Source organism: Thunnus albacares, chromosome 4 (genome assembly GCF_914725855.1).
Source record: "Thunnus albacares chromosome 4, fThuAlb1.1, whole genome shotgun sequence".
Lineage (NCBI taxonomy): Eukaryota > Metazoa > Chordata > Actinopteri > Scombriformes > Scombridae > Thunnus > Thunnus albacares.
The window spans coordinates 34,890,023-34,917,552 of record NC_058109.1 but is presented as its reverse complement, the minus strand read 5'-3'; the positions used below and the strand labels follow the sequence as shown (position 1 = coordinate 34,917,552).

The 27,530-nt window shown below is 37.6% G+C and overlaps 2 protein-coding genes across 2 annotated transcripts in view; both read left to right on the top strand.

The window, feature by feature from the left end:
- Window positions 1–14,805, top strand: part of cntn2 (contactin 2) — a 37,246-nt gene extending 22,441 nt beyond the window's left edge. The window contains exons 15-22 of the mRNA XM_044349198.1: window positions 228–377; window positions 1,439–1,509; window positions 2,351–2,582; window positions 3,326–3,441; window positions 4,157–4,343; window positions 5,793–5,905; window positions 7,028–7,196; window positions 10,469–14,805. Coding sequence (XP_044205133.1) covers window positions 228–377; window positions 1,439–1,509; window positions 2,351–2,582; window positions 3,326–3,441; window positions 4,157–4,343; window positions 5,793–5,905; window positions 7,028–7,196; window positions 10,469–10,578 — 1,148 coding nt within the window. The 3' untranslated portion in view covers window positions 10,579–14,805. The remainder of the gene's footprint in view (window positions 1–227; window positions 378–1,438; window positions 1,510–2,350; window positions 2,583–3,325; window positions 3,442–4,156; window positions 4,344–5,792; window positions 5,906–7,027; window positions 7,197–10,468) is intronic.
- Window positions 14,806–18,161: 3,356 nt separating this feature from the next.
- LOC122980809 (acidic mammalian chitinase-like) lies at window positions 18,162–24,729 on the top strand. The gene is made up of 12 exons (XM_044349178.1): window positions 18,162–18,205; window positions 18,611–18,674; window positions 19,191–19,220; window positions 19,336–19,540; window positions 21,196–21,252; window positions 21,366–21,531; window positions 21,808–21,932; window positions 22,289–22,412; window positions 22,965–23,147; window positions 23,518–23,634; window positions 23,879–24,005; window positions 24,375–24,729. Exons 2-12 carry the CDS (start codon window positions 18,656–18,658, stop codon window positions 24,581–24,583), a joined length of 1,362 nt encoding a protein of 453 aa, XP_044205113.1. The 5' UTR covers window positions 18,162–18,205; window positions 18,611–18,655; the 3' UTR covers window positions 24,584–24,729.
- The last annotated feature ends 2,801 nt before the right edge of the window (window positions 24,730–27,530 follow it).

Genomic DNA, 27,530 nt, shown 5'->3' with positions numbered 1-27,530 from the left:
ATGTAAAGCATTTTTACAGTATTTTCAAATGTGAAGACCTTGTCAGACTAAATACGTACTTTGAAATCTTTGCTTTGAGTCCTGGAAATTTGTTATGAACATTTTGTCATTATTTTTGCTATTTTAGAGACTAAAATGATGGAATAATTAAACAAAACATAGATTGATATTGATGATTTGCATATCTTTGTGTGTAAATAAACACATCTCTCTTCATTGTACACCAGACCCAGTGAACATTGAGGGGAATGCAGAGTCGGCTCGTGTGATTGGACTCATGCCTTGGATGGATTATGAATTCCAGGTCATTGCCAGCAACATCCTGGGCAGTGGAGAGCCTAGCGTGCCTTCACACACCATCCGCACACAGCAAGCAGGTGAGGAGCCGCAGGTTGTATCTAGTAGAAACACACTCCCTGAAAGTGGTCACCGGCACTCTTAATGGTTGGAGTGGCTGCAGCTGCTTCCAGTAACCATTGTTTTGTTTCACTGACAGTTTACAGTTAGTCAAACCAGAGAGTATTATAGGCTTATTCTGAATTACACCGATCACTCATGAATATCACTATTGTGAGAACAATGCAACACTGGAAATAGCACTTAAATACAATTAAGATAAGACTTCACTGATCCCCAAGAAATCCACATGTAGCACCGGGACCGAGAGGTAAAAAAAAAAAAAAGAATAGACATAGAACTCTTAATAAATAAATAAAATAAGAGAATACAGAAATTATAGAAGTGACATTAAAAAAAACTATATACAATAAATACATGACAGGAACTTAGACTATAGAAGTGAATTGTGCAAATGTTTGTGCAAAAGAAGTGCAACTCTGGCAGCCATGATGAGTGAATTACTGTACAGCTAGTATAAATGTATATATTTTATTACTGTGTATATGTGCAGTATGTGTAATATACACACAATACAGTAATAATATAATACTATGAAGTATATATAGGAAATCAAACTATATATACTATAATATAACAATATAAAGCACAATAATAACATACAGGTACAGGTGTGTTGTTGTAAAGTTCTTGTTACAATGAGCAACATTGAGACAAATATTGGCCTACAGTTTTGATGTCCACATATAATAATCACTAAAATGTAATCCACTCTGTTAATACATGTCAGTCTGCCTAATTTACTCCATAAATACACAATAAACTAGACACAAAACATTGTTTATTGTCCCCATTATCACCCCCCACACCCAACATGGTATTAGACATGTGAACATCCCTTCAGACTCAGACATGAATGAACATAACTAAAGGGATTTGGCTTGTAGGTGAAGGTGTTGAAAGCATAACGTGTTACATTGTGTTTGTGCCAAGGATTTATCCACCTGTCATATACAGTATGTAAGTGATGTATGGGTTTGTACTGTGTGTATTATCTTGTGTTTGTATATTTGGCCCTCAGCTCCTACAGTGGCTCCCAGTGGACTTGGAGGAGGGGGAGGAGACCGCAATGAGCTCATTATAACCTGGACGGTGAGTGAATGGCTCAGTGTGTGTGCTCTGTTTGGTCACAGTATACAGGACTGCAGCATAGTAAAAAGCCAATGTCTGTTGCCTAAACAAATTTTTGATTACTCTGAGTTTTGTTGATGACACATTCTCATGGGTTTTTTCTCAGTTTTTGGGTTGTGGTGGTTCCAGACTTCTTCTGTCATTCACATCTGTAACATTACAAAGCTATTAATGTTAAATTACTTAAAGCCCTTATGTGTAGAGCTTTTACACAAGTGTACAGTCTATCACAGTGTCTTTTTTTAGCCATGTTAGCATCATGACTGTTGGGATGACAATGTTATTCTGCCTGTCTGTTGCTTGGTCCATTATTTTGGTCTAGACTGAAATATTGTGACAACTATTAGATGGATTGCAATGACATTTGGTACTCTTATTCATGGTCCTCAGAGGATGAATTGTAAAAGTTTGATCCCATGATCTTTCATCTAGTGCCACCATCAGGTCAAAATTTCAGCAAATACCAGCAAAACTGACATTCCTGCCGGCCACTGCTGCATATCATATTGTATTTAGCTCAAAGCACCACTGTGCTTGGCTAGCATGTCTGCAGACTCTCTATCACTAAACATTCAGAAATTTTAAAATCCTTCACATAGGGGCCTTGAGCTATGTCTGTGATTGTGATTGTGAGAAAAGTTCAAAGGCTCAAAAAGTCTGTTAGCGAGTCCTCAGGCAGTTCCTGATGTTACAGTGGGACAGCTCTGAGTCCTCACACACACACACTTAGAAGTTGTGTCAAACAGTTTGGACTCTGGGTTTTGTAGAGGCTCACATCTTAATATTCTGCTGAACCTTCCAGCCCATGGCCAGAGAGTACCAGAATGGTGACGGCTTTGGCTACATCCTGGCATTTAGGAAGAAAGACACATCATGGTCAGTGGTGCGCATTCCTCACGTGGAGTCGTCCCGGTATGTGTACTACAACGACAGCCTGACACCGTACAGTCCCTTTGAGGTGAAGATCAAAGCTTATAACCGCAGAGGAGAAGGTCCATTCAGTCAGATTGCTGTGGTCTACTCTGCAGAGGAGGGTAAGTTAATATAAATCATAATATATATAATATTTGAAAACATTTAAAGCCATGTTAAAAGTCAATGTAACTGAGAATTGTAACTGCCTTATTTGAGCTGGATTTAGTCTCTTCCTTGTGTGTTTGAAATATGTACTCCATCTGTTGTATTTTATTTCTGTGTACTGTAACTGGTGTGCTGTCTTGGCCAGGTCTCCCTTGGAAAAGAGATTTCAATCTCAAGGGACTTCCTGGTTAAATAAGGGGTAAATTAAAAAATACCAGTCCAAGGAACTCATAGACTTCTATACAGTCTTTCTCTTTTTGGAGCCAGTGGAGTCGCCCCCTGCAGGCCATTAGAAAGAATGCAGATTTAAGGCACTTCCGCATTGGCTTCACTTTTCAGACTCGGAGCTAGCTGCTTGGAAGTGACGTGAAAAACTACACCTGCAACATTTGATTTCACCACTACAGGGCAACCACAACTCAGTAGATTGAGCACTGATGAGTGTCAGCATCAGGCGCCTCAACCCAGTGTTTGGTTCTTCTCACATTGCCAGTTCTGATTACCAAAAGTGGACCGCTAAGTAGCTTGCACTAGCTCACTCATAAAGTCCCTGACAGACACATGTATTCATGTCAACACTAGTAAAAAGGGCTCCATGTTGCCAATACTTAATAACCCTGTCAGAAAAATTGTACAGTGTACATCATGAAGTATGTTTCATATTCAGACCCTCTGACCTCTCACCGACTCCTCACAGAGCCAACAGTGGGACCATCATACATCAATGCCACAGCGATGACTGCCTTTGAGATCCAGGTGTCATGGGAGCCCGTCCAACAGCTTAGCGCCAACGGCATCCTCAGAGGATACGAGGTGATGAACTGCATAAATACACATCTGGATGTTTGTCCAACAGAACAGATTGTAACTGACAAACTGTCAAAACTAGACTGTCATGATACTGCAAGAAAGAAATGAAGTGAGGCAGTAAAATTCAAGAGCTATGGAGCCTGATGAAGTAATATAGAGACTGATCTGATTTACAAATGTGGCTCTTGTATTACATGCATTTTTATTTCTATTGCAAATACAGTTCAGCTAAATCATATGTAGAAACTATATGTTCTCCCTTAACAGCATCTTGCTAAACCACAAACCAGGATAAAAAAAATATTGCGTGCTGCTGCCATACAACTTCTGATCATTTTGTTAGCTGTTCGTAGACATGCAAGCTGCCATAGTTCAAGCTTATTTTATTAACTTTGATTGTTTTAATCCCCAAGCTCATAATCACTTTATTAGTGCCATGATGGCTGATATCAGCATGCACGAGACATGCATTGCCTATTGGTAAAGTTGATATGATGGTTTAATTTTTACTTAATGATGAATGAGTTCCAAATAGAAAAATGTAGTGCAGTTTGATGAATATGGAGTGTTTGATCTTAATATACTGTCATAGCAAAGTTCATGTTCAGTGTTTGTTTTCTCTCACTTCATACACAGAGATTAAAAGAATATTTGTACAGGGGGTTTGGTTGTAAATGTCCAAATATACGATAGTTATGTGCATTATGTGTGTCCTCAGATCCGGTACTGGCGGCAGCATGAACGGGAAGCAGCAGCAGACCGAGTGCGAACAGCAGGACTGGAAACAACAGCCAGAGTGTCGGGACTTCGACCCAGCACTCGATACCATGTCGCTGTCCTGGCTTACAACAGTGCTGGCACTGGGCCACCCTCACCACGCACCACTGTCACCACCAGGAAACCACGTACGGCTGCAGCACGCACACACCCACATATGCACACAGAAAGCTTCAAACTAACCTGCGAGGGACAGATTCTAAAGCACAGAACAGGTTTTGACAACAAAATCCTCATTTGGAAATCAGCTCTCATTGTTTCTTATTAGCTGTTTTGCTAGAACATTTGAGAGTTTAAGACAACACTTGACAAATTTAAAGAACAGGTGATGCCCATGTGTCATATTAGTTATTATAAGTCTTTTAGGGGTGCCATCACACCTAATGGCCCAATGCGGTTCAAACGAACTCATGTGTGTTTGCCCATTTGGTTCAGTTTGTTTAGCTTGGTGTGATCGCAAACAAACAAGTAAGACCAAAAAGATGGGCCCCAGTCTGCTTCCAAATGAACTTTTTTTTTTTTTTAAATAAGCGATCTATATAGTTATACATGACCATTTGGTAACCATAGAAACACATTATTAGAGTATGAGGCCCAGTTTCAGCTAATAATGCTTTGTATCAGTTATTTCTATAAGCTTCTTGTACTACCAGGGAAGTTAATTAAACGTATGGTGCAGTAAAATGCAACATGACCTGCTGTTAGTCACTTGTTTGTTAGTAATAAATCAGTGTAAACATGAAAAAAACAGAACTTAATCTTAATGTTGATATTTGAAGGATGCAAAACAATTCCTCTTACAGGCTTAAAACACTTACTACACTCATGATTCTGTCCTCAGTCGCTCTCTAAACTTACTTTGCACTTACAAATCAGTTTCACTCTCAGTTCTCAACTTGCAGTAGTTTCGTCATTATTTAACTTCCATATCCACAGACACAGAGCCATCTCCTCGGGCATGTCCTGTCTTCATGATCCTATGAGTAACATAACCAGGTTAAATGACCATGTGGTCGCCGTCACCACCCCTCCTCCTGGTTTAAACAGATTATTCCTCTCAGCTGTAGCAGCCAGTGGGTCCTCTCAGTACTCAGGAAGGAGAATATGTACTTAACACTTCCTGGGCTTCTGGGATGTAAACCTATTCACCAGAAGGATTAGACATGAGCTCTATTTCAGAGCATCATCCACTCCTCTGCCTGCAGCCACATCAGCATGGACACATTTACCTGTCAAAATACAACTCTCATAAATGTGTTACGAAGATTTAGTCAGTTTATTGCTTGAGTCTGGATGTTGGAGTTTACACACCTTTAATTAAACACCTTCTTCTCATTTTGGTGCAACGTGTTAAAAATGTAATTTATGTTTATCATTTGTAATACACATAATCTTCATCAACCTCTAATGTAGGGACTTAAATCTTACTTTTTTCTGTAATTTTTGTCATATCATTGTCTTTTTGTAGTTGAGCTGCTCTTCTACCCATATTATTCTCAGTCCAAATTTTTTCCCCTTTTTCTTCTGTTATCAATTTTTAAAATCATATTTTAAACACATCTGTGTTACTATTTCAGCTCCCAATCGACCTCCAGGCAATGTGTCATGGAAGACTGATGGCTCATGGGTAATGGTGAGGTGGGACCATGTGAAGGCCATGCATAATGAGTCAGCTATACTGGGCTACAAAGTAAGTGCTGCCCAACTAATAGTGTGTGTTTTTCTGCACATGTTGTTGTGCATTGGCACAACAACACCAACCACCATTCTCTAAGAGTTCTTTAGTTAAGGTAGTAGTTTACAAGAGTGGTGACTTAAAGGCCCTAAAAACTAAATCGGACAACAGCTATGGAGGTTTTTGCATATGTTGTTTGTACACTGTCAGTTAAATCTGGTCAAACCACATCCACATAGTCCTGGTGAAGCAGATTAGCAGAGTTTATGACTGTTAACTCTTAATAAAAAAATACATAATTAATAAATAATTCTTAAGGATGTCAAGAAAAGTTTGTTTGTGGTAGACCTCTATTCATTCCCCCAGTAAGTGAGTAACAATTAGGTATGTTTCACTCGAGATATTTATAAAAGGGAATAAGATGATGCAAGGCCTGCATGGCGCTTACACCTTCAATTATTATTGAAGGTATATACATTATTATTGTAGGTATATACTATACATCAAAGGACCAGGTCTCAGCTATGTATAATAAAAAATATCAAAGGAAAAAAAATGATTGAAATGATGTGTCATTTTAGTATACATCGACTTGAAAGTTGACTTGCTTTGTACTTAACTTATGAGCTGACAGTGTTTTCAGCTGACTGTATGTATGAATGTATAAATGCTCATCTGATCAGAACATTTAAAAACCTGGTAAATCAGAATGAAGAACTCTTTGAGTTGACTTGAGGGCTCTATGTCGAACCATTGAAGGCTAAACAGTAATTACCCTCATTTAGTTATAGCACAAGTGTTTCCAGACAATCAGGTTAGATAATGATACTTGTAATCTCTTTTGTGTATGAGATATGATAAGCATGATAAAGATTGTATAACAAAATCAAAGTTCATGTTTATAAGCCTTTTAACAGTTTATGGATGAGAACAACATGATCATCAAAAGATAACTACGATGACAATGGTTCTTTCACCTCAAAATGGACACAAGTAATAACACAGCATAAGTCATGTTAATTAAAAAACATATGACAACATTATACATTCTGAGTAGGATGTTTTTATGTTGATGTGTTTATCTTGTAATGTTGAGGTTTGAACTAAACTATCAACCTGCTGTTTTCTTGATTGCAGGTTCTGTACAAGCATGAGGGCCAGACAGCATTGAAGGTTCTGGACAAGGGGAAGAGTTCGGTGAGCCTGCCGCTGCCAAAAGACAACGGTTACGTTGTGTTGGAGATTCGGTCCTGGGGCGAGGGTGGGGACGGGCCGGCACATGAGATTATTGTTTCCCGGGACTCAGGTGAGAAACTAAGAACGACACAACAGAGCTCTCTCTAAGTGAAAGAGATGTTGCAGAGTCAAGTGTTATGAAGTGGTCAGTAATTGCAGGAAAAGGCATTTCCGGCAAATTTTAGGGTTTGAGGAATTATACCAATAATAAAATAACTTATTTTGTCTAGGAAGTATCTTGCACAGCAGCCACTATCCCATGTTTCCCCTCCCCTGCAGCCATCCATCTTTCTAAGGGTGGTGCAGCCTATATTTGCCATTCTGTGGGTTTACATAGACCATAATACCTAGCAGCTACCAGGCAGTAACAGCGATAGGGCAGGTTTCAGTTTGGCACTAATGCCATGGAGAGCAGTCTGTTTCTCAGAGGGAAAATCATAGTGTAGGTTCTCTAAGCCTGTGCTCATCTTCTTAGTGTCATGCAAACATGTATTATTTTGAAGAAAATACACAATCTTAAGATTCTAAAGAATAAGATAAATATGTGTTATGATTATTCTAATGTCAAACCAAACGTGCTATGGAGTGCACTGCCAATGAATCTGCTACACAGATTCTAATCCAATACACTTTTTGTCAAAAAAGCGAATTTCTCCTTACGGTCCACTAGCTGTCTGTTCTGTGTGTGCGCTGAAAAAAAATCTGGTGTTCATACACAGCACTGGCTCTGTAAATGGGAAACGAACAAAGTGGCTCGGAGCAAGCCACACGACATTAATCCGGCCAATCAACAGCAGGGGGGCATTCATGCTCATGCGCAGGTCAGGGAGAACTCATCAGAGTAGCTGTCTGTGTGAGGACATGACAGTCTCCCATCTCTAGCACCCACTGAATCTTGGGAGGGCTGACAAACTGGAGAGAGAGAGGTCACGGTCAATTCTTATGGAAAGTATTCTCTCACAGAACAGATACGTTTCCATTTTATTAAATGTATCGATCCACACTGAATCAGAGACAAGCGTGATCTGAGTAACCAGCTGTTGTGTGTGTAATCACACAAATATCCCGCTGTATGCATGTTCTGTTGATTTGAGGCGGAGAGTGTGGATGGACTGTTGTACTCACATGAGACAAAATCTTTTTTTCTCCTCATGATAATGTGTGAGAACAACAGAAGTGACTCTACAGTTGACGCATCGCTCTGGATTCCACCATATTTCTCTTTTGGTTGTTTCCTTGGTAATATGCATCCATGAGTTTGAGGGGCGGAGCTTCTGAAGGAGCATGAAGGCAGGGGTGTATTTGTTTGGGTGTTTACTTCAAATATCACCAATCTTTCTGTAGAATGACTGACTCTACCTTTAATTTTCACCAAATAATAGTGTTGGACAAATGGACAAAGACCCATGAGACAATGGAGTACAAGTTCCAATATTGGCCAGAAAGTGATTTGTTAGAAGTCTGAACACCTTGGATTAAAATAAGTCATGCATTAGTCATTCGTCAAAATATTTGCAGATTCAATTTCTGAGAAACAAATTGCAAAATTTGACATTTTAGAGCAGAAGACCAGATGCAGATGACTTGAGCTGTTTTTAAGATGGTTGCAAAAATATAAACTTGATTATTACAGCGTCACTTTGAGGTCAGTGAGTGTCATTATATGTGCCTGAGTAGTGGGTGGAATTTGCAGACCATCTGCCAGTTTTGGTGTTTCTAGATGTTACGTTTTTTGCTGCACAAACACTTTCAGCAGAGAAAAATAATAAGAGGAAGAAATTTTCCACTTAATATGAATTCAATACCAAACCAAACAAGGAAACCAAACAAATAGCAACGTTTGACCAATCTGAACACCATATGAAACGTGATATCTAGTATCCAAAGAATGTCCAAGAGTATTTCAATGAAGACTTGTGGAAATATATGCATTAATGGATTTTGCATACTGTGAAAAATATAGAGTGATGTACTTCTGAATTGATCATAGGTTGCAGGGAGGCAAACTTTTGTCACAATTCAGTGGATGAGCTGAAAAATATTTGGCTCTGTAGGATGTACAGGTGATTTACTTTGATATTTCTATTTTGATGTTATTTTTGAAGTTTGGAATGTGAAATGTCTAGAAATTTAGATTTTTTTGTAATAAGCCACACCCACTTTCAACATCAATCACATCAATCATGACCAAATCTTATGTATCGACAGAGTCATCATCCTAGATCGTGCAAACTGAATTTCTTGCAAATCCATGCAGCCGATTACAAGACTTTTTGCATTTATGGCGCCCCCTAGTGGCAGAATATCCCAAAAGTGCATAGGCTCGGACCTAGCATCCAAACGTGTTAATTTTGTAATCTTTGTGTGTGCCAACTTTGATTTATTAGAGTTTATGTAAAATTGAACTTAAAGACAAAGGTCTAAAAATGGATGGATGTATTGAAATATCCTTGTTAACTTTAAATCAGCGAAGTCCATACATGATCCTGACCAAGTTTCAGGATGATTGGACCAACGGTTTTTGAGAAAATTAAGAAAAAGTTGCAAAACTTGACATTTTGAATCAGAAGACCATTGCAGCAAAGATGCAGATGGATTGAGAGATTAAAATGATGAAAGAATTTTGACTCCAAGCCAAGCTGTTTTAGAGATAATTGCAAAAACATAACTTTGATTGTTACAGTGCCAACTTGAGGTCAGAATGTCATTTTATGGGCCTGAGTAGTGGGTGGAATTTGCAACCCACCTGCCAATTTTGGTGACTTTTGGTCTCACGGTTTTTGCTGCATGAACACTTTTAGCGGAAAAAAATAATAAGAAAGAAAGATGAAGAAGAAAGCTTTGCTGCTTGGACACCTAAATACAGTCTAAAACTGTCAAAATTAGAATTTAGAACAGGAATTATCTGAGCAAATAAGAAGAAAACAAGAATACAAGTATGATGTATAGGTAGGAAGTTTGATACCCAGCTCTAGTCATGTATGACCCGGTACATATTTGAAGCAGAGGAGGGATTTCAAGCAGCTCACCTATTTCCAAAGTGCATGGAGAAGAAAAAAAAGTCTGAAGAGGTCAAAATTCCTGTAACACTTTCTGTATAAAGATCAACTTTATCGTTTTGGCTTGTGGCCTTCTTCATGGTCATCATACACATTACTGAAAACATTTAAGGTGAGTATAAAAAATTATAAAGAAAAAAGAAAATAACAGACAGTCTGATGCATATTTGACCCTAAAAGTGTACTGATTTACAGTGAGAGGTGCCACATGCATATTACATTCAGGAACTTTACATTTCAGTAAAAGTGATTTTTATACACTGTCTCTCGCTCTCTATCCCAGGAACTGGTATGATGGTGCAGAATGAGGCCTCCGCCACACTGTCCAGTCACCTGCTCCACCTCCTCACTGGCTTACTTCTCTACAGTCTTGTGTCATTGTCAGGCCTGTGATTTCAGCCAATCTCTGGACTTTTTACTTTTCTGGCTTAAAACTAAAGCTCTCATGTGTCTCAGCCTGTGTTTTGGGTTGGAGTAGATTCCGACAGTCGGGGAAGGTTGTAGCACTGCAGGGATTGGAAGGTGTGGGGAAGAAGAGAGGGGATTATTCTTTTTATAATAAATACAAAGAGGGGTTTTTTTTCTTCTTTTTTTTTAGTCTGGATGGGTGAAGGGGGATGGGGGAGCAGGGCAGCCCTGTCTGATTGTGTATCCGTGTACTGGTGTCAAAACATGCCTTATGGGGACCATCACATCTGTGGCTGGCGCATCTCATACCTGCGTCCTCCAAACTGTAGCTGGCGAGACACAGACTTCAGGTGTAAATTATTCATAGAATCAGTAGTGTGTATAACCTGTGTACATACAGTACAGTCTTACATATGATGGATGTCTGCATGTTCACACTGTAAACAACTTGACCGATGAGTCTCTATAATCTGACCTGTTACATTTTTGCACATTTTGAGTCATATTTTCAGTACACATGGCCTCACATCCACCAGAACAGTTGCATCTACAGTCACTTTTTCAAAATATCAAGTTTGAATGAATTGGAACTAATATATACTATGAATAGTTAGAAATCATTCAAATGCAATCAGTAAATGCATATTAATAGAATAGGGGTGTGACAGTATCAAATTTTCAAGCCATATTTATTGTGAACAAAAGTATCACAGAAAACTTATTATTACAGTTTTCTGTTAGAGCTAAAATATACTAAAATGACTACACACCATGTTTACCTTGCATTAGCATAGCAAACCTAACAAATACAGATAGTAAACTTTATGATACAACTTTTTTGGACTCTGCAAAAACATTCATATAAAATACACCTAAAAACACCATCAATATGAGAAGTCTGTCTGTTAAAAGACAGGGAATAACTTCAAATGCAGCACAATGTCAAAGTTATATCTTTGTCTCTCATGTAAATTGGATGCTTTTTGTCATTTAATGTCACTACTCAATTCCACAAATTGGTCGTGCTTTTGTTGGTTGAATAGCTAATGTTAGCACTGCCAGTGTAGCTAGTCAGACAAACAGCCTGGTTCACTGACCCTGCCTCTGTTTGACCGGTAAGGAAACACTCCCTTGTGGCCAATCAAAATAAACTGCTTATGAAGATGAAGCTCTGCTATGTTCACAGTGCAACGTTAGTCATGGTAACTGTAATAGAAATTGTTGGTGGTGTTGTCACCATCAGTATGTTTCACCATGGTACATAGTAAAACCAGTATACCAGTACATCTCTATTGTAGAATGCATGTTCTGTTCATTTGACAAGCTAATGTTACTGTGAAAATTGTAACATTTTAACTGCTAACCACAATTTATCCATCTTTGGAGTCAAATGCAAATGCTTCCTCACAGTACTTCTCAGTTGGTTTTGTGTCATGCTTGTCTGTTCAGCACAGCTCACTGGTTTCCTCCATTTTGCCTTAGAAAAGAGAACAACGGCCTGGTAGATTAGACCCATTGCATGTCCTGAGCAGCGTGACATGCAGGTCAGACAGTGTATTTTAGGAATGGCACACCCGGAGTAGACGGCACAGCCTGTCGTGCTCATACACTGAATTTTGACTTCACAGTGTACTCATATTTTATTCATGACAGTTTGAATTTTATTTTTTTTCCTCCTATGTTCAAACAGTAGTAATCTGCAATATCTGTTGTTCCACATCAGCCAGGTTAGTAACATTACCAAATATCACTCACGTAACATTCATGTTTCTTTCATGTATATTTCCGTTTCTCTACAAACATACAGTACATTTTGAGCATCCACCCAACTGAAAAGACCCAGTCTTTTTATGACTTATAGGTCTAGTTGCTCACAGTGTGAATACAGAATAAGAATCAGTAACTGAAGCACTGAATAACTTTTTATTGTTGATATCCAGCTTCTGCTAATGTCTCTATGCGTGTTTGTGTTTTTGCATCAGCTGTAATTATAGCAAACTACAGAAATATGTCACTGGTCCAAATGAATGTTTACATTTTCTATTTTTGATGTTGATTTTGGGGAAACTGAAATTGGATGGATGAAGGGGTATTTCATTCTTTGTTTCCATTTATTGTGCCTGAATTGTTTGAATAATTCTGACAATGTAAAAATGCTTGTGTAGTGTTTTGGTTTATTGCAGCTGCTTTTATGCTGATAGATATGGAAGGTCAGAGCAGCAGGGATGACTTACTGGCAGAGATGAAAGAGTTGTTCACCGAAGTTATCAGAGAGTACAGTGAACATGTCATATATCCTCCTCATTGTAATCCTGTCAGCGTCTATCAGCTCTTATGTAACATGTCCGCTTCACTTTACAGGAAGGATGTGACTTCTAGCAGCATTGTGTCTGGAACTCATTCAGGTAGTAATCTTTTGTCCACAGTTACAGTATCCTGTCCAGGTCAGGTCTGGTCAACTTGTCAAAGATATACTGCACATCACATGCTTTTTTTTTTGTCTCACTTAATTTTGTGGTTTTAGTTTGGACAGTCTGCTGTCGTAACTTTAATAATTGTTAGTTACTGATGCTTTGAGTTGAGACTGTCGTCCAAGAGTCAGGAGCAACTTGATTACGTGGTTTGGGTCTCTATCATTGCCCACAAAACACCAACGAAAGCCAGAGCCCAGTCCACTTCAGATTCTGTTCATATGTGACTATTCTCCATCTGATGTTTATGTCGGATATGAAGTAGTTCATATAGACTGTAGAGATCATGGTGGTGGTGGATGGCTAATATGTGTGCTCCCTTTTAGACAGGTGGTATAGGTTCATGTTACATACTTGTAGTCTGCATTGACAGTTTTATCGACATCATATTAACCTTAACCATATTTTAGTTCCATGACCACAACCATTCCCAAATCTTCACAAAGCAGAGCCTAAAAGTTCATTCTTGACCTTGGAAACAGCAGTATAATATTTAAAAAACTCATGGTCCACTTACACTGCTACCTTTTTAATCTCATGGTTTTCCTCAGGGCATGTAGTTTGCTCAGTTGTCGTAGAGATAGATCTGTTGTCATCATGTCATCACAACAACTGAGCAGACCACTGAGGAAAAGTGATATGTGGTTGAGAGGTCTGGAAAAAGCTAATAAGTGGACTTGGAGTTAAGATTTTTTCCATCAAATATCACAATCCTTGTTTGAAGCTTCAATATGCAGCCTCTCTTCGAGAAAGGATTTGCATTAGAAATAAACTGATAAATATCGGGCATATTTCAGACAGTTACATTTACTCTTAAAATATTACTGTATTTCCCTCTTTCTTTTGTCGCCACAAAAAAAGAAAAACCCTGACGCATTCGCACTGTTTCTTTTCTGTTTATGCACCTATTCATGCTTCTTGGCGGGTAGCTGCGTACTAGTGGAAGGCATCCAATCCTGCAGTTGTGTCAGTGCACGTTTGTAGCTCATTGCAGTTGAATTGCAAAAATCACATGTTGTATGTACTTGTTAGGCTATATGAATTGAGCCCCGGAACCCTCTTGATTTTATGTTTACTTATAATCAAACATAATTCTTAATAAAGAGCTGTAAAGGGGATATTGTATCTGTCATTCCTGTTAGTAGCCTGCAGAGTGGCAGATTATGGGCCGTAGACTGGGCTATGCAATGACGGTAGAGTCAACACATTCAAAGGTAGTCGTACAGAAGGCTACGCGGCCTCTGAACAATATAACCAACATGCGCAAGGATTTGCAAAGGGGTTTTCATTTCTGGTAACACAAAAGTACTCTAACGAGTTACTTTTCTAATAGGTAACGCTGTAACGTAACAAGTTACTCTTTAATGGCAGTAATGTTGTAATGTAACAAGTTACCTTTAAAAGTAACTTTACCCAACACTGATGTTGACCGATGAATAACAATTCTATCACATTTCACAAATTCTAACAGATAACAAATAACAAATTTAAAGGACCAGTGTGTAAGATTTAGTGGCATCTAACAGAACGGACTTGGCAGAAATGGAATATAATGTTCTTAAGTATGTTTTAATTACAGTATAATCAGCTGAAAATAAGAATCGTTGTGTTTTCTTTACCCTACAATAAGCCCTTCTACATAGAGAGTAGGTCCTCTTCCATGGAGCCCGCCATGTTGCACCACCATGTTTCTACAGTAGCCCAGAACAGACAAACCAAACACTGGCTCTAGAGAGGGCCATTTTTTGCGGCCACTGTAGGTTCTCCTACACACTTGGAAGGGGAGGGGAAGGAGGGGTATTCAGTTAGTTGCAATCTGCAACCTCACTGCTAGATACCACTAAATCTTACACACTGGTCCTTTAATGTATTCTTATTGAAAATGTTCAGAATCAGAAAATCTCAAATGTTAATATCAGCCTCAGCATCAGGCTGAAACCTGCACCTGTATACTGTTGTCTCCTCTGTCATGCTGTTCTGTGGCCACTTGCCTCACTTGTTAACCAGACAAGCCACCTTTGAGGCCAAGGGGATTAAGGCATGTTCAGTGATATTTTCATAATCAGCATATTTATAGTTAAATGAATGTAAACAGGTTGTAGCTTTCAGTCAGACTAATACTACAACTTTGATGAATTTACTTAATTAATTACAGTTTCAGTAATTACTTACTGCCAGATGGTGTCCTTTTTTTAGTTTAACTGCCTGTTAGACTAGTCCCAAGTCAAAGCATCAGGAGTCTGTGAATCCCATAAGAAACTCCAGAATTTATCCGTTAACAATAGATTCACCAGTTTGTTTTCTAGTCTGCATAGACACATACATGTAAACTGAAAGAAAGCTGCAGCTAAATACATGTTTAAAAATGCCAAAATCAGAGGGTGCAGAGGAACCACTTTCTACTTGCTTGTGAGTTAACTTGGATGGTTCTCTGTACTGATCCAAATGCACTTGTCCTCTTAAATAGTTTATTTTTATGTTTTTATTGTATTGTATTTAAATAATTGAATGGTCTGGACAACCCAAACGCTTTGTGTTACCACAGCATTACACTTTATACTTTGCAAATGGTTGAATGATAGGCCACTTGATTGTACAATGATTTGCTTTATTATATCTGGAAATTGTAACTTTTCATCATGTGCTTCTACTTTACACCAAAATTATGCTTTATCATTTAACTATTGTTAGTCTGGAAGTAACAAAACCCCAATGTATTAGGCAAACCTTAGGAAATATGATTTTCTATGAACACTGAAAAGCAAAATATCACTTTGTAGCTTTAGGCAGTTAATATTATTGTACGTGTTCTTTCATCAATTAAACTGATCTTTAAATTTGGATTAGACCAATATGTGGGTTGATCCACAGTTTAATGATGGTCTAAATACTCAGTCTAGGATTATTAGTAATTCAAAAAGAGAAATTGGTCTAAACCTGAATTTAAATGTCTGTCACTGTATTTTACTATATGTCAAGCGTCACGTAGCTGCTTCATCTCTGCACAAATGTAGAAGTTAATAATGCTCTCAGAAGCCTTGAATGTTGTTTTGGTTTTGTGCTTTTGTGCTTTACTCTGTACAAAGTGTTTTCTTAATGCCTTTAGTATTCATGGAAGAGCCATAAAGTCATTTCTGTGTCGCGCCATGTCTGGATGCCCAGTCACTGAAAGTTCAGACTGAACCTTCCGGTCTACTGGTGGACTTACTGGTTTCATCTCTCACTTAGGTGGAAACTATGAGTCTGTCTGTCATATGGCTGGGTGAAATGTACTGGATAATGTTGCCTTTGGGCCTTTTCAAAATTGTGATTGAATGGAAATGTGAGGGAGGGTTGGGAGGGATGGTACCTGTAAATATGATTTAAAATAAACACCTTGAGATTGTATTCCATGTGTGCCTTTTTTTCTGTGAGGACTCTAGAGGAAAAAATCATGCACTGCCCAAAAAAGGAAAGGGTACATGCTGTGCAGAACATGAATGTAATTTTCCCATTATCATCCTATGGGGACTTTGACCGGTAGTTTTTGACATACAGTACCTTGTCATGGATTCTAGTATTAAACCTTTGACTTTGACAGTAAATGGGAAATAATGTTGTAGGATAAATTTTCTGTAATATTGACCAAGGCAGTTTGCCATAGTTGAGAAACTGAAGAGTATTTTTTTCAAAATGTAGGAAGTTTTTGGTAAAAACAAGTGCTGCTGCTTTTGCTAGCCTAAGAAGTTGATTAAACGCTACATAAAGCTCCAGAAAAGCTTATTCTTGACTCCAGTTGTATTCTCTACTGTTGTTTAACAGAAGAGGAATGAACATAAGAGCTAAGGAATATTATTATTAGGCTACCTGAAGTAATGCCACAAATGTTTATGAATCATCCTCTGTGGACTATGAATATCCAAAGCAAATTTCATTGCACAATGGCCAATGGTTGTTAAGATACTGTACCTTGCTATGTAAAAATGTAGCCTCTATGTAATAGAGTAACACCCTGTATAGTAAAACAAGTCTAATAGTCTACAGTCAAGCAGCTCTATGAGGCTGTACAAAAAATGCTAACACCAGCATACTAACATGCTTACAATGACAATGCTAACATGAAGATGTTAGAAGGTAACTTTTACTGTGTTCTCCATATTTGCACGGTATGAATATCGACATAATGTCAGTCCAAAATTTCATGGCAATCCATTAAAGTGATAGACTGACCAATCAACATTAACCTCCATTAGCATGCTAAATAAAAATTTTAGAAAATTCTACTAAAAATGTGGAGATTTTGTACAGAAACCGAGAATGGACTTTCATTGCCTTGCTTTCACTTTTTTTTTTCTTTTTAATGAAGTATTAAAAATGAAACATTGCGGTTTTGGGAACAGTTGCACAGGAGCTACTTGATGATCAACAACAGCTGCAGTGACACTGTATCCCAGACATGCCAGTGGCCTGGTTTTGCAACATGTACAATATATAAGAGCTTTGAAACTGTTTGAAGTTGTGTTTTTTTTTTTACTCTTGATAGAACAAGGCTAGCAGTTTCCCCCTGCATCTAGTCTTTGTACTAAGCTAGGCTAAAGACATCATGGATCCATTTCCATACTGAGATAAAATTCATATCAATCAGCCTGTCTGATTGTAGATAAGATAGCAAACAAGCACATTCATTAAAATATTATGCTCCTTTGCTGCTCTAGTTATACAGAAGCCCATGCAAGTTTTAATCCAACCATAGGTCTTGATCCCAACGTTGGCATTCTCCCAGCAGAAATCTGCAAGCTGAATTTCAAGTTCACTGCACACTGTTTGCCTGACCTCATCCACCAGCCATTTTCTTTCCCATATTTCCTTATTACAAATCATTATTATTTTATGCAAATGCACACTATTAACACTTATAACTACAGCCAGCTATGATGTAGAAACTGAACTGATAGCTCATTTCCCAACAAGTCTGATTCTTACATGACTTTGCCTGACCTTACCTGGGTGTGGGTTTATTAGGCACTTCAGCCACACTCCTACCACCCTCAGTCCTTATCAGCTGCACTTTGCCACTCGCTATTAGTCATTAATGAGTAAAATATAAATCTGACCCGACTTCACCAAGCTGTGGACTCTGCTTCTGTTCCTGTTGAAGAAAGGTAACAAGATCATCACTGTGTCTTTATCATTTACAGCTAGAATATTGCTAGCAAACATTTAACTGCAAATTGCTTCATGTGCAAACATGAAATATTGTATTTTGAACAGGAAAAGATCTACATAATGGGTTACATTATACTGTAGTTATTGGCAGTAGCTGCATATTGGCCCACAACTAAGAGTTGTTTAAAGATTTTTTTATTATTATTATCAATACATTTCTAGTATAGACATGTTTTAAGTCTAAGGTAATGTTTTAAAATAGATTTTTTTGTCTGAGATTAAAAAAACAAACCCTAAAGATATTCAGTTTGCTATCATATATCAGTTAATTTTGTGTTGGCTAGTATAATAATTATAGTCTGTCATTGTTCCTCATGTATTTTATCATCTCATTTAAATAGGTCCATCGCTGCAGCAGGACATTGGTTGGATCTCCAGGCAGCACAATGATGAAACTCCTCACAGGTAAATAACATTCATTCATTCATCCATTCAGAACAGCAATGTAAAACATAAACCAGCAATATATACTGACATCCACATACATACAAATACACTATGTACTATTTACTTATGAATTTACTACAGTAGCTGATGTATTCAGGCTCCCCTGAGTGACATAACTCAAGTATTTATTCAAGGCATCTCCCACACTGTAATCTTGCCAATATGATAATAAAGAATATATAATTGCATACATACGTAACATGTTTTAATTTGTTTTTACATTTGCACTCATAGTAAAAAGGAAACTACAAATCAGAATTATAAATCCGATATTGTTTACAATGAGTGAATTTATTTTCTGTTTTGTGATTTTGATTGTTGTTCTACACACTAGGTCACTGTTCATTCTATTTTTCATTTCTTTAGCATGTATTTACTGTACACATCACCTATTCCTGACCCCATTAACAGAACAATATTATTTTTCCAAATGCTCACATCGCCTGTGTTCCTGTTTTCTCTGTGTTTTCACAGCTCTGGGCGTTCTGCTCACACTGCACATCGGTAAGCATTTGCTTTGTATGATAGGCATTGACTCCTCTTCACACTAACATGGTCAAAGTTTCACAACAAACACAGGTGCAGTCAAAGTCTTTGTTATCCCTCTGTTTCCCCTCAGCTTCATCCAACAAGCTGGTGTGCCACATGACAAACTGGGCCCAGTACAGGCCAAGCAGTGCGAAATTCACCCCGGACAACATTGATCCCTTCCTGTGCACACATGTCGTCTATTCTCTGGCCACCATCAGCAGCTTCAACCAGATCATCCCAACTGAGTGGAACGATGAGGAGCAGTATGCCAGGCTCAACAGCCTCAAGAATGTGTGAGTTAAAACAGTGCACAAACCAGTCTAGACAGCTGATGTGGTTTCTTGAAGGCTAGCATACACAAATTTGAGTGCCGGTATTCAATATTTAAAATGTTGTATTGTACATCCATCTTCAAATAAAAACAAGACAAATATTCATAACGTGAAATAACTTTTGGAACAATATTTAGACCTAACTGTTTCTGTCCTGGAATTCTGTTTTGAAGTTCCAACATTTTAATGACCTCACCAATACATTTATGTGCACAGAGGGAGCTTCAAATGGACTATACAGAAATGATGATATCGCCAACCTCCCTGATGAATTTTTTTTAAATAATATTAGTTAGTGCTTTAGATTATGGTCTGCAACATATAGCATAATTACAAGTCTGCAATCAACAGTGTTACCTTAAGTTATCTTACACAAAAATCAACATCTCAGTCTTAAATTTCATGTAAAACATCTGCATAATGTTAGTTTTTCAACTTCAGAACTGGGACCCCAAAGTCTGATTTAAATCATAATTAGGCTGGTGCTAACATTAACATTACATCACTTTGGTTGTAGCTCTTTACAACATGGCATATCCATCTATTGAGTGATAGAAAAACTGATAAATTCATGACATTGAAAACAAATAGACAAAACAATTTCATGTAAAAAACAATTTCATGTAAAAAAAAGACGTTTTTAGCCAGGAACCATCACCATACCATCCTCCACTGTCTAATAATAAAAAAGGCCACTATTGACTGAGTAAAGGACGATAGAGTAAGTTGAACACAACACAGTAGATTAAAAAATGTGACATTATTTTGTATGCTGCAGTGCATAAAAGCTTGGGAAGACAATCTACATACATAAAATACATTTGACTTTTGTAACCTTCATACTCAAATTTATAGTTCCTGATTTTATGTTTTACAGGACTTTGTTTCAAGTTTAAGTTCAAATCCAAGTTCAAATGTCCACATTTCATACAAATGTATCTACAAATGAAGCACTTGAATATGGTCATTAATATTCATTATTTACATGCTCTGTAGGCAATGTTAAAAAGAATTATCTTAGGATTTAAAGTATAATGCAGAGGCAATTCTCAAGTCAGCAGGCAGACTGTTCCATTTCTCTGTTTTCAATAATAGTGAGATCATTATTCATCCCAGCACAGATAGACAGATACTCATAGCTAACAAGCATATCAGATATGAACCCCAGAGCAAGGTCATTTAAAACCGTGTATTCTGTGACTTGTAGCTAGCAGAGACACTTTTAAGACTGCAGTATAGTCATATTGCTTATTTGGAGTTTTAGCACAAAAAGCAGCATTCTGGTTCAGATGCAGTTTCCCAGTGGTGTCTAGAGATAGCATTACAATAACAGTTAAATATCATCATGTGGAGTAAAGGTTTGTCAGAATCTGAAATAATAAGTTGCTTTCATGTTTGCAATAGAGAATATCTATTGGCTTTCAGGTCTTAGAATTATAGTAATACCTCAGTCCTTTCACTGTTTATCTGTAAGAAATCAGCAATCAACAATAATTTAAAAAATTCTAAGCCAAGTATATAAAATTATGTCATCAGCATAGGTTTGACAGAGAACTTGTTTAATAATGTGGTGATTTATAACGTATAAAGCTGTGTCTGTCTCTCTCTGCTTTTAGTAATCCTGCACTGAAGACTCTGCTGTCTGTCGGAGGCACAGACAATGGAATAAGCCCGTAAGTTCAAATGTTAAGTCAGACATGTCACACTTTTAACTTAACTCAGAAACCTTCCTCTGCCACCGTATCACCAGAATGGAGGCCACAGTTTTTGTTTTATGTCCCACCAGATTCATCGGCATGGTTGCCAAGCCTGAGAGACGCGCAGCCTTCATCAGGTCGGTCATCAGCTTCCTGCGCACCCATAACTTTGACGGGCTGAACCTGGCCTGGGAATATCCCGGCAGCAACGGCAGCACAGAGGAGGACAAGGAGAGGTTCACTCTGCTGGTCATGGTTAGTGTGGCCCTTTTTTTGATAATAGCTTTTGAAAATTAGACCTTCATTTTAAATGTAGTTGTGTATCACTACCATGTAATGAGTGTGGTGCATCTTAATCTGCTTTAAAGCCACTATATCTCCATCCATTTCATGTGAATATGACATATTTTAATTAATCTGATGGCACATTTTTTGTTTGTAGAAAAATTTGATAATCGCAGTAAAAATAGCATCTATTCCATGTTCTACTTTAAAGTATAACTGAGGTGTTTTTGTTTGTTCTGCCTACAGGAACTGTTCAAGGCCTTTGAGGAAGATGCCAAAGACAACAAGAAGACTCAGTTGCTGTTGTCAGCCACCGTTGCTTCATTACGTCCCACCATCGACAAAGCCTATGAGGTCAACAAGATTGCACCGTAAGTTTGTTTCCACTAGACTCAATGTATGGTTATGATACAAAGTAAGGTATCACCAAAAGTATAATTTTGGTATCAGGACTGACACACAGGCATCATGTTGGCAGTGGTAATTTCGAATGATACCCAGCCTCACTTACATTGCATGACAGATAGGACACCTTGTTAGGAAGTATGAAAAGGAACTGAACAAGAGACCAGTAATAATAATGGGATAGACCTTTGAGAGATCTTTAGATGTCTTCTCTTTTTCTCTACTTTTTAGAGTTACAGTTTTACCTTTAACCAAATATTTTGCATGTATGCTATAAAAAGTTCTATTGTTGATCTGAGAGAAAACTTTTCCAAATCCACAGTCACTTGGACTTCATCAGCGTCATGACCTATGACTACCATGGACACTGGGAGCGAACTACCGGACACAACAGTCCACTGTACAGCAGCGCTGTGGACTCCGGCACTCACGTTCATCACAACATAGTAAGAAACAAGCAGATAATTACACAACATTCTTGTCAGTGTATTAGTTTGACTGGTCTCACAATTCTTGTAAAACTGACAATGCCCGTTTTAAGGCTTCATCAACCTATAGAGAATGAAATAAACACTGGAAACAATAAATACTTTGATAATGGCCAATGTAAAAATTAAAGCTGCACTATCTGATTTTTGACCACCAGGGGGCAGAAATACTTTGATATACTATGAGATGTCCTGTATATATCAAGTCTGTCAGCAAGCATTTGTCTACTAAAGCTGACTCAAAGCAATGTGGGCAGTGGAGTCATGTTTATGTCCAACATTGTCTCTCTTCTCGGCTCTGATTTGATTTGAAAATTGATTTAGAAAAAATATCTGGGTCTTGATCTCTAAATCTAGACAATGATCTGCAGATCTGGCTATTGATTCCCAGTTGGATTGGCAGTACTAGCAAACATTTTACATTACAGGGAGGCATCTGATTCAGTGTTAATATAAAAAAATGTTCTCATAATGGAGTTTGTCCCATTTATTTCCATTGTCCTCTTTTAGAACTCTTCAATATCCCACTGGTTGGCTCTGGGAGCACCAGCTGAGAAGCTGCTACTAGGTTTCCCCACATATGGAAGAACATATCACCTTATCAGCAGTGCTACCGGCCTAGGAGCACCAGCTAAGGGCCCAGCTGATGCTGGACCCTACACTCGCACTGCCGGCTTCTGGGCCTTCTATGAGGTACAGCACATCCATATGCTCAGCTGAGTTTGTGGTGAAGGTCAATATTTCTCCAATAATGGCTACTGCATCTGTGTTCACTGATGTTAAAATGACAAAATCTCACCCGTTACTGGGCCAATAATGCCACAATCAAAGACACACCCTAAAATCAAAACATTTCTGAATTTAACCTCCACTGAGTCCCAACATGATGTCCGGTCATCCATATATAATCAGTTATCCATGAAAATAAGATAAATACACCTCTAAACTAAACAGACCCAAAATCATAAAATGTATAAATAAGGATGGTCTTTTCCTTTAAATATTCTATGGTGTCAAAACCATAGAGTCTGATGTAAGTCTTTTTATGTTTCTTCACTGTTAGATCTGTGACTTCGCCTCCAGTGCTACTTCTGAATGGATCGCTGAACAGCACGTTCCATATGCCACCTATGGCAGTTCCTGGTTGGGCTATGATGACGAGCGCAGCTATTCTTCCAAGGTAACCAAGAGCTCCATTACTGCCTGCAGTTATAACATAATAAGTTATTAAGCAACAAATTCCCAGTCTTTTGACCTGTGATCTAATTTTCTTGAAAAGATCTTGCCTTTATGATCTAAAGTGTTTTTGGAAGAGAAATAATGGCAATAGTTCTCCTGTTTTTCAGTTCTAGGTCTATTTCATAGATGTGTAGCTGCAACTATTCAAATCATCTTTGTCACTGATGTGGTCATCTGTACTGTAGGTCGAGTGGATGACTGCTTACAACCTGGGAGGTGCTCATGTGTGGACTCTGGACCTGGATGACTTTGTTGGATCCTTCTGCTCAGCAGGAGCTTATCCTCTTGTTAACCACCTCAGGATGTCAATGGGTAAATACTGTACCTCAGCTAACTTACAAAGCCATCTCTGCTCACTGTGATGGCTTTTACTTTCTTATTTTGTAAAAAAAATACATATATTGATAGTGATATCAGAAACCTGAAAATGCTGAACATTGCCTTCAAGTATTTGATACAATTTAAAAGTTGTGTAAGCCACTGCACCACCCATCAAATACCATTTGTCAAATTCATCAAAGTCTGTTTGTGAATCTTTTGACTTTGAGAACTAAATATTACATCTAAGAGACTAAATGTGTATGAGAATTTTGGGACTTAAACATGAGGTCAAGTGTCAGAGAAGATTGGTTTAAGCCTGTGTGTGTTTATAAATTTATTTTTCTATGTCTGACTCTGCAGGCTTCCCCCCCAAGCCCACCACCACCCCGGCCCCCACCACCACCAGGGACCCCATGGCCGACTTCTGCCGCGGCCGCCCTAATGGCCTGTATGAGAACGTAGCTGATAAAACCACCTACTTCCAGTGCTTCCAGGGAAACACCTACCTGCACCACTGCCAGCCCGGCCTCATCTTCTGGGACTCCTGTAAATGCTGTGACTGGCCCTGAGCCACAGAAACATGAACTACAAACAGTGTCAGCTTGCACTGATTCACCTCATGATGCTGGGTTACAACTACAACCATTTAGTATGTAGCTGTCTCTTTGCAGCTGACTTTTCATGAACAAAATAAACCAAAGATGAACTGATGAAAGATATGCCTGATTACTTCTGCTTTTCATTCTCATGTTTTATGAGAAAAGTGAACATTCTCTCTACTTAACATATATATTTTTGAACGTTTGATTGCATGATGAAATACAATTTATACTCTGCTTCCCTACATTAATTTTTATTTTTAATTTTTAATTAAATTACTCCAGTTTCAAGTGAAGGTTACTAGTGTGTTTCTATTATTTGTGTCCACTCAACTATAGCACACTGTACTGTATGATATTCTTATGTATAGACTTTCTAACAATAGAACTATTCAAGCTTCACTTTCACCGGCTCATTAACCGGCCGTATGGCAACTAGATGATATTCATCAAGTCTTTTTAATTCAGTTAAAGATTTCAAATGTATGACTAACAAGAGATACTCTGAAAAGACTGTAGTGGTATGAATAAATAACAATAAATAACAATATGTGACCTGATATAAAGGAGTTCTTTAAGGCCTTTGCAGTTGATGAATATGAAAACATTCATGGGAAATATTAATACACTACACATAGTAAAATTACACTTATTTTGATGTGCTGATCTTACTGATAGACAGTGTCAATATGCATACTATTTTTTTAGAAATCAAGGGTATGATAAATGTTAAAAATATGTCTTTGGGTCTTGAGCAAAACAATTCAAACCATAGAATATTTCAACAATTTTGCTTACATTGAATTTAGGCACATTCCCCAAATGTAACATACTGTATACCAAAGTCCCTCTTATATTACTTAAAGAGACTCAAAACATATAATGTGATGTGTTGAAATTATAGACATGTCCCTTCCATGTTTTCCATTATTATTGTACTGTTTTATATTTTTTCTTTAAAATTATAAATGTGTTGGATGATAATGCAATACAAGCACTCTAACTGGCATGTTTTTTGAATGAAGAAAATTAACCTTGAGCTTTGTAACAATGCATTATGTAATAACTCAACAAAATGTAATACATTTTCACTTCATTATGTAATTATACCTGCATTTTGTAATAATCTGCCCATTTTGTAATAAACAACCTGAATGCAATATGTAATGAATTTCCTCTCATTTTGTAATAAATTATTACATATTGTGGTGGTTATTACAAAATACGAGAGTTGCACTTTTTTGATGAAAATGTAATAATATTATGTAATAACTAACCAAAATGGATGTCTTCATTCATAAAAATGATTATAACATTATAACAACAATGTTTATTTTATTCATTCTAGCATGAATCATACAGAACTATTAGTTCAGCAGATTAGTGGTATCTTTGACCGGTCAAAACTACATCAACTGTCACTGTATTCCTTAGCTTAATAGAAATTGTACTTTAGACATAGAAACTGCACGACACTGAATGCTATACTGACTCAAACATCTAAGTGCTGATGCACTCAAATGTCGGGAGAGATGACTGATGAAAGTGCAACTCCCAAGTTTTGTAGTAACCATCACTATATGTAACAACTTATTATAAATTGTGAGGAAATTCATTACATATTGCACTGAGGCTGTTTATTACAAAATGCAGGTATAATATAATATATATAATAAGGTAATAATAAGGTGAAAATGTTTTACATTTTGTTGAGTTATTACATAATGCAGTGTTAATGAAGTGTTGTTATATAATGTGTTGTCACAAGTTTTTATTCCATGTGATTTGGAATGTTGCACGTTGGTCCTAAAAATCATTCACAGCCTATGATGTATTATATCACCCAACCACCAAAACCCAAACCCTCTGTAACACTGGCCACAGTATAATCCAGCTAGGTCAGGATAGTTTTTAAGATGAGACAAAGCTTCATGTTCCCTTAGACTGTTAGTGTATATTTACCCTGAGATCTACAGTATTCACCCAACAGATATAACATTAGTGTTGCAACATACTATACTGACAACCAGCCTCATGACCTTAAGACAGCTGATTTCAGTGATCAATATTCCCGATAGTGTCCCTCTGGCCTTATGAATACAGAAATGCTAGATTTACCATTTTCAATGAGAATATTCACATACATTTATTTGTATGCATAGATCCAATGAAAACCTGGAACTCATCAAATTGCACAACTGAGAGGACTCCAAGAAAGATCATTTCCTTCATAAATTACTATATAAATTATAAGAATTTTAACAAAAAATACACATTCCACGATTGCAAAGGAACAGGAAGGAGATCATTGGCCTAAACTGTTCATTACAGAGGGGCACTTTCAATTCTACTAACAACTGTTTTTATCCATAGAGATATGCTAGAGTCTTGAGTTCTTCAGACTGTCCAACAGGTTTGGATGTCTTCCAGTTTATTCTGGATGTCAGAAATTTTATATATGCAGTGAAAAAAATGATGGGACCAGAATATGTCCATAGGCTATATTTGATATATTTAGACTTCACTTCTTAAAATGTGCACACTCATGTTGTCTGGCAAGCAATTTCCCCAAGGCTTCTAAAGATTAAAAAATTGCATCTTGGTGTCCAAAGATATCAAATATGTAGAATATTTCCATTTGATGAAATGTTGCAGCCATAAAAACATGGCAACTTGGCTTTGTGTATTTCAGTCTGTAAGTATTGTATAGCTGCAAGGATGATACAGAATATATTGGATATATGATACTGTCTCTAGTAAGGACAAATACACTGTAAAAAGACAAATTCTAAGGAGAACTTAAGGTTAAAGAGCATACAGGGATCCTAAAAAACATAAATGAAGTCAATTGTCAAATAGAATATGCTGTCATAACCAGGGCACCACATACGCAAATGTGAGTTATGCAACTATGTTA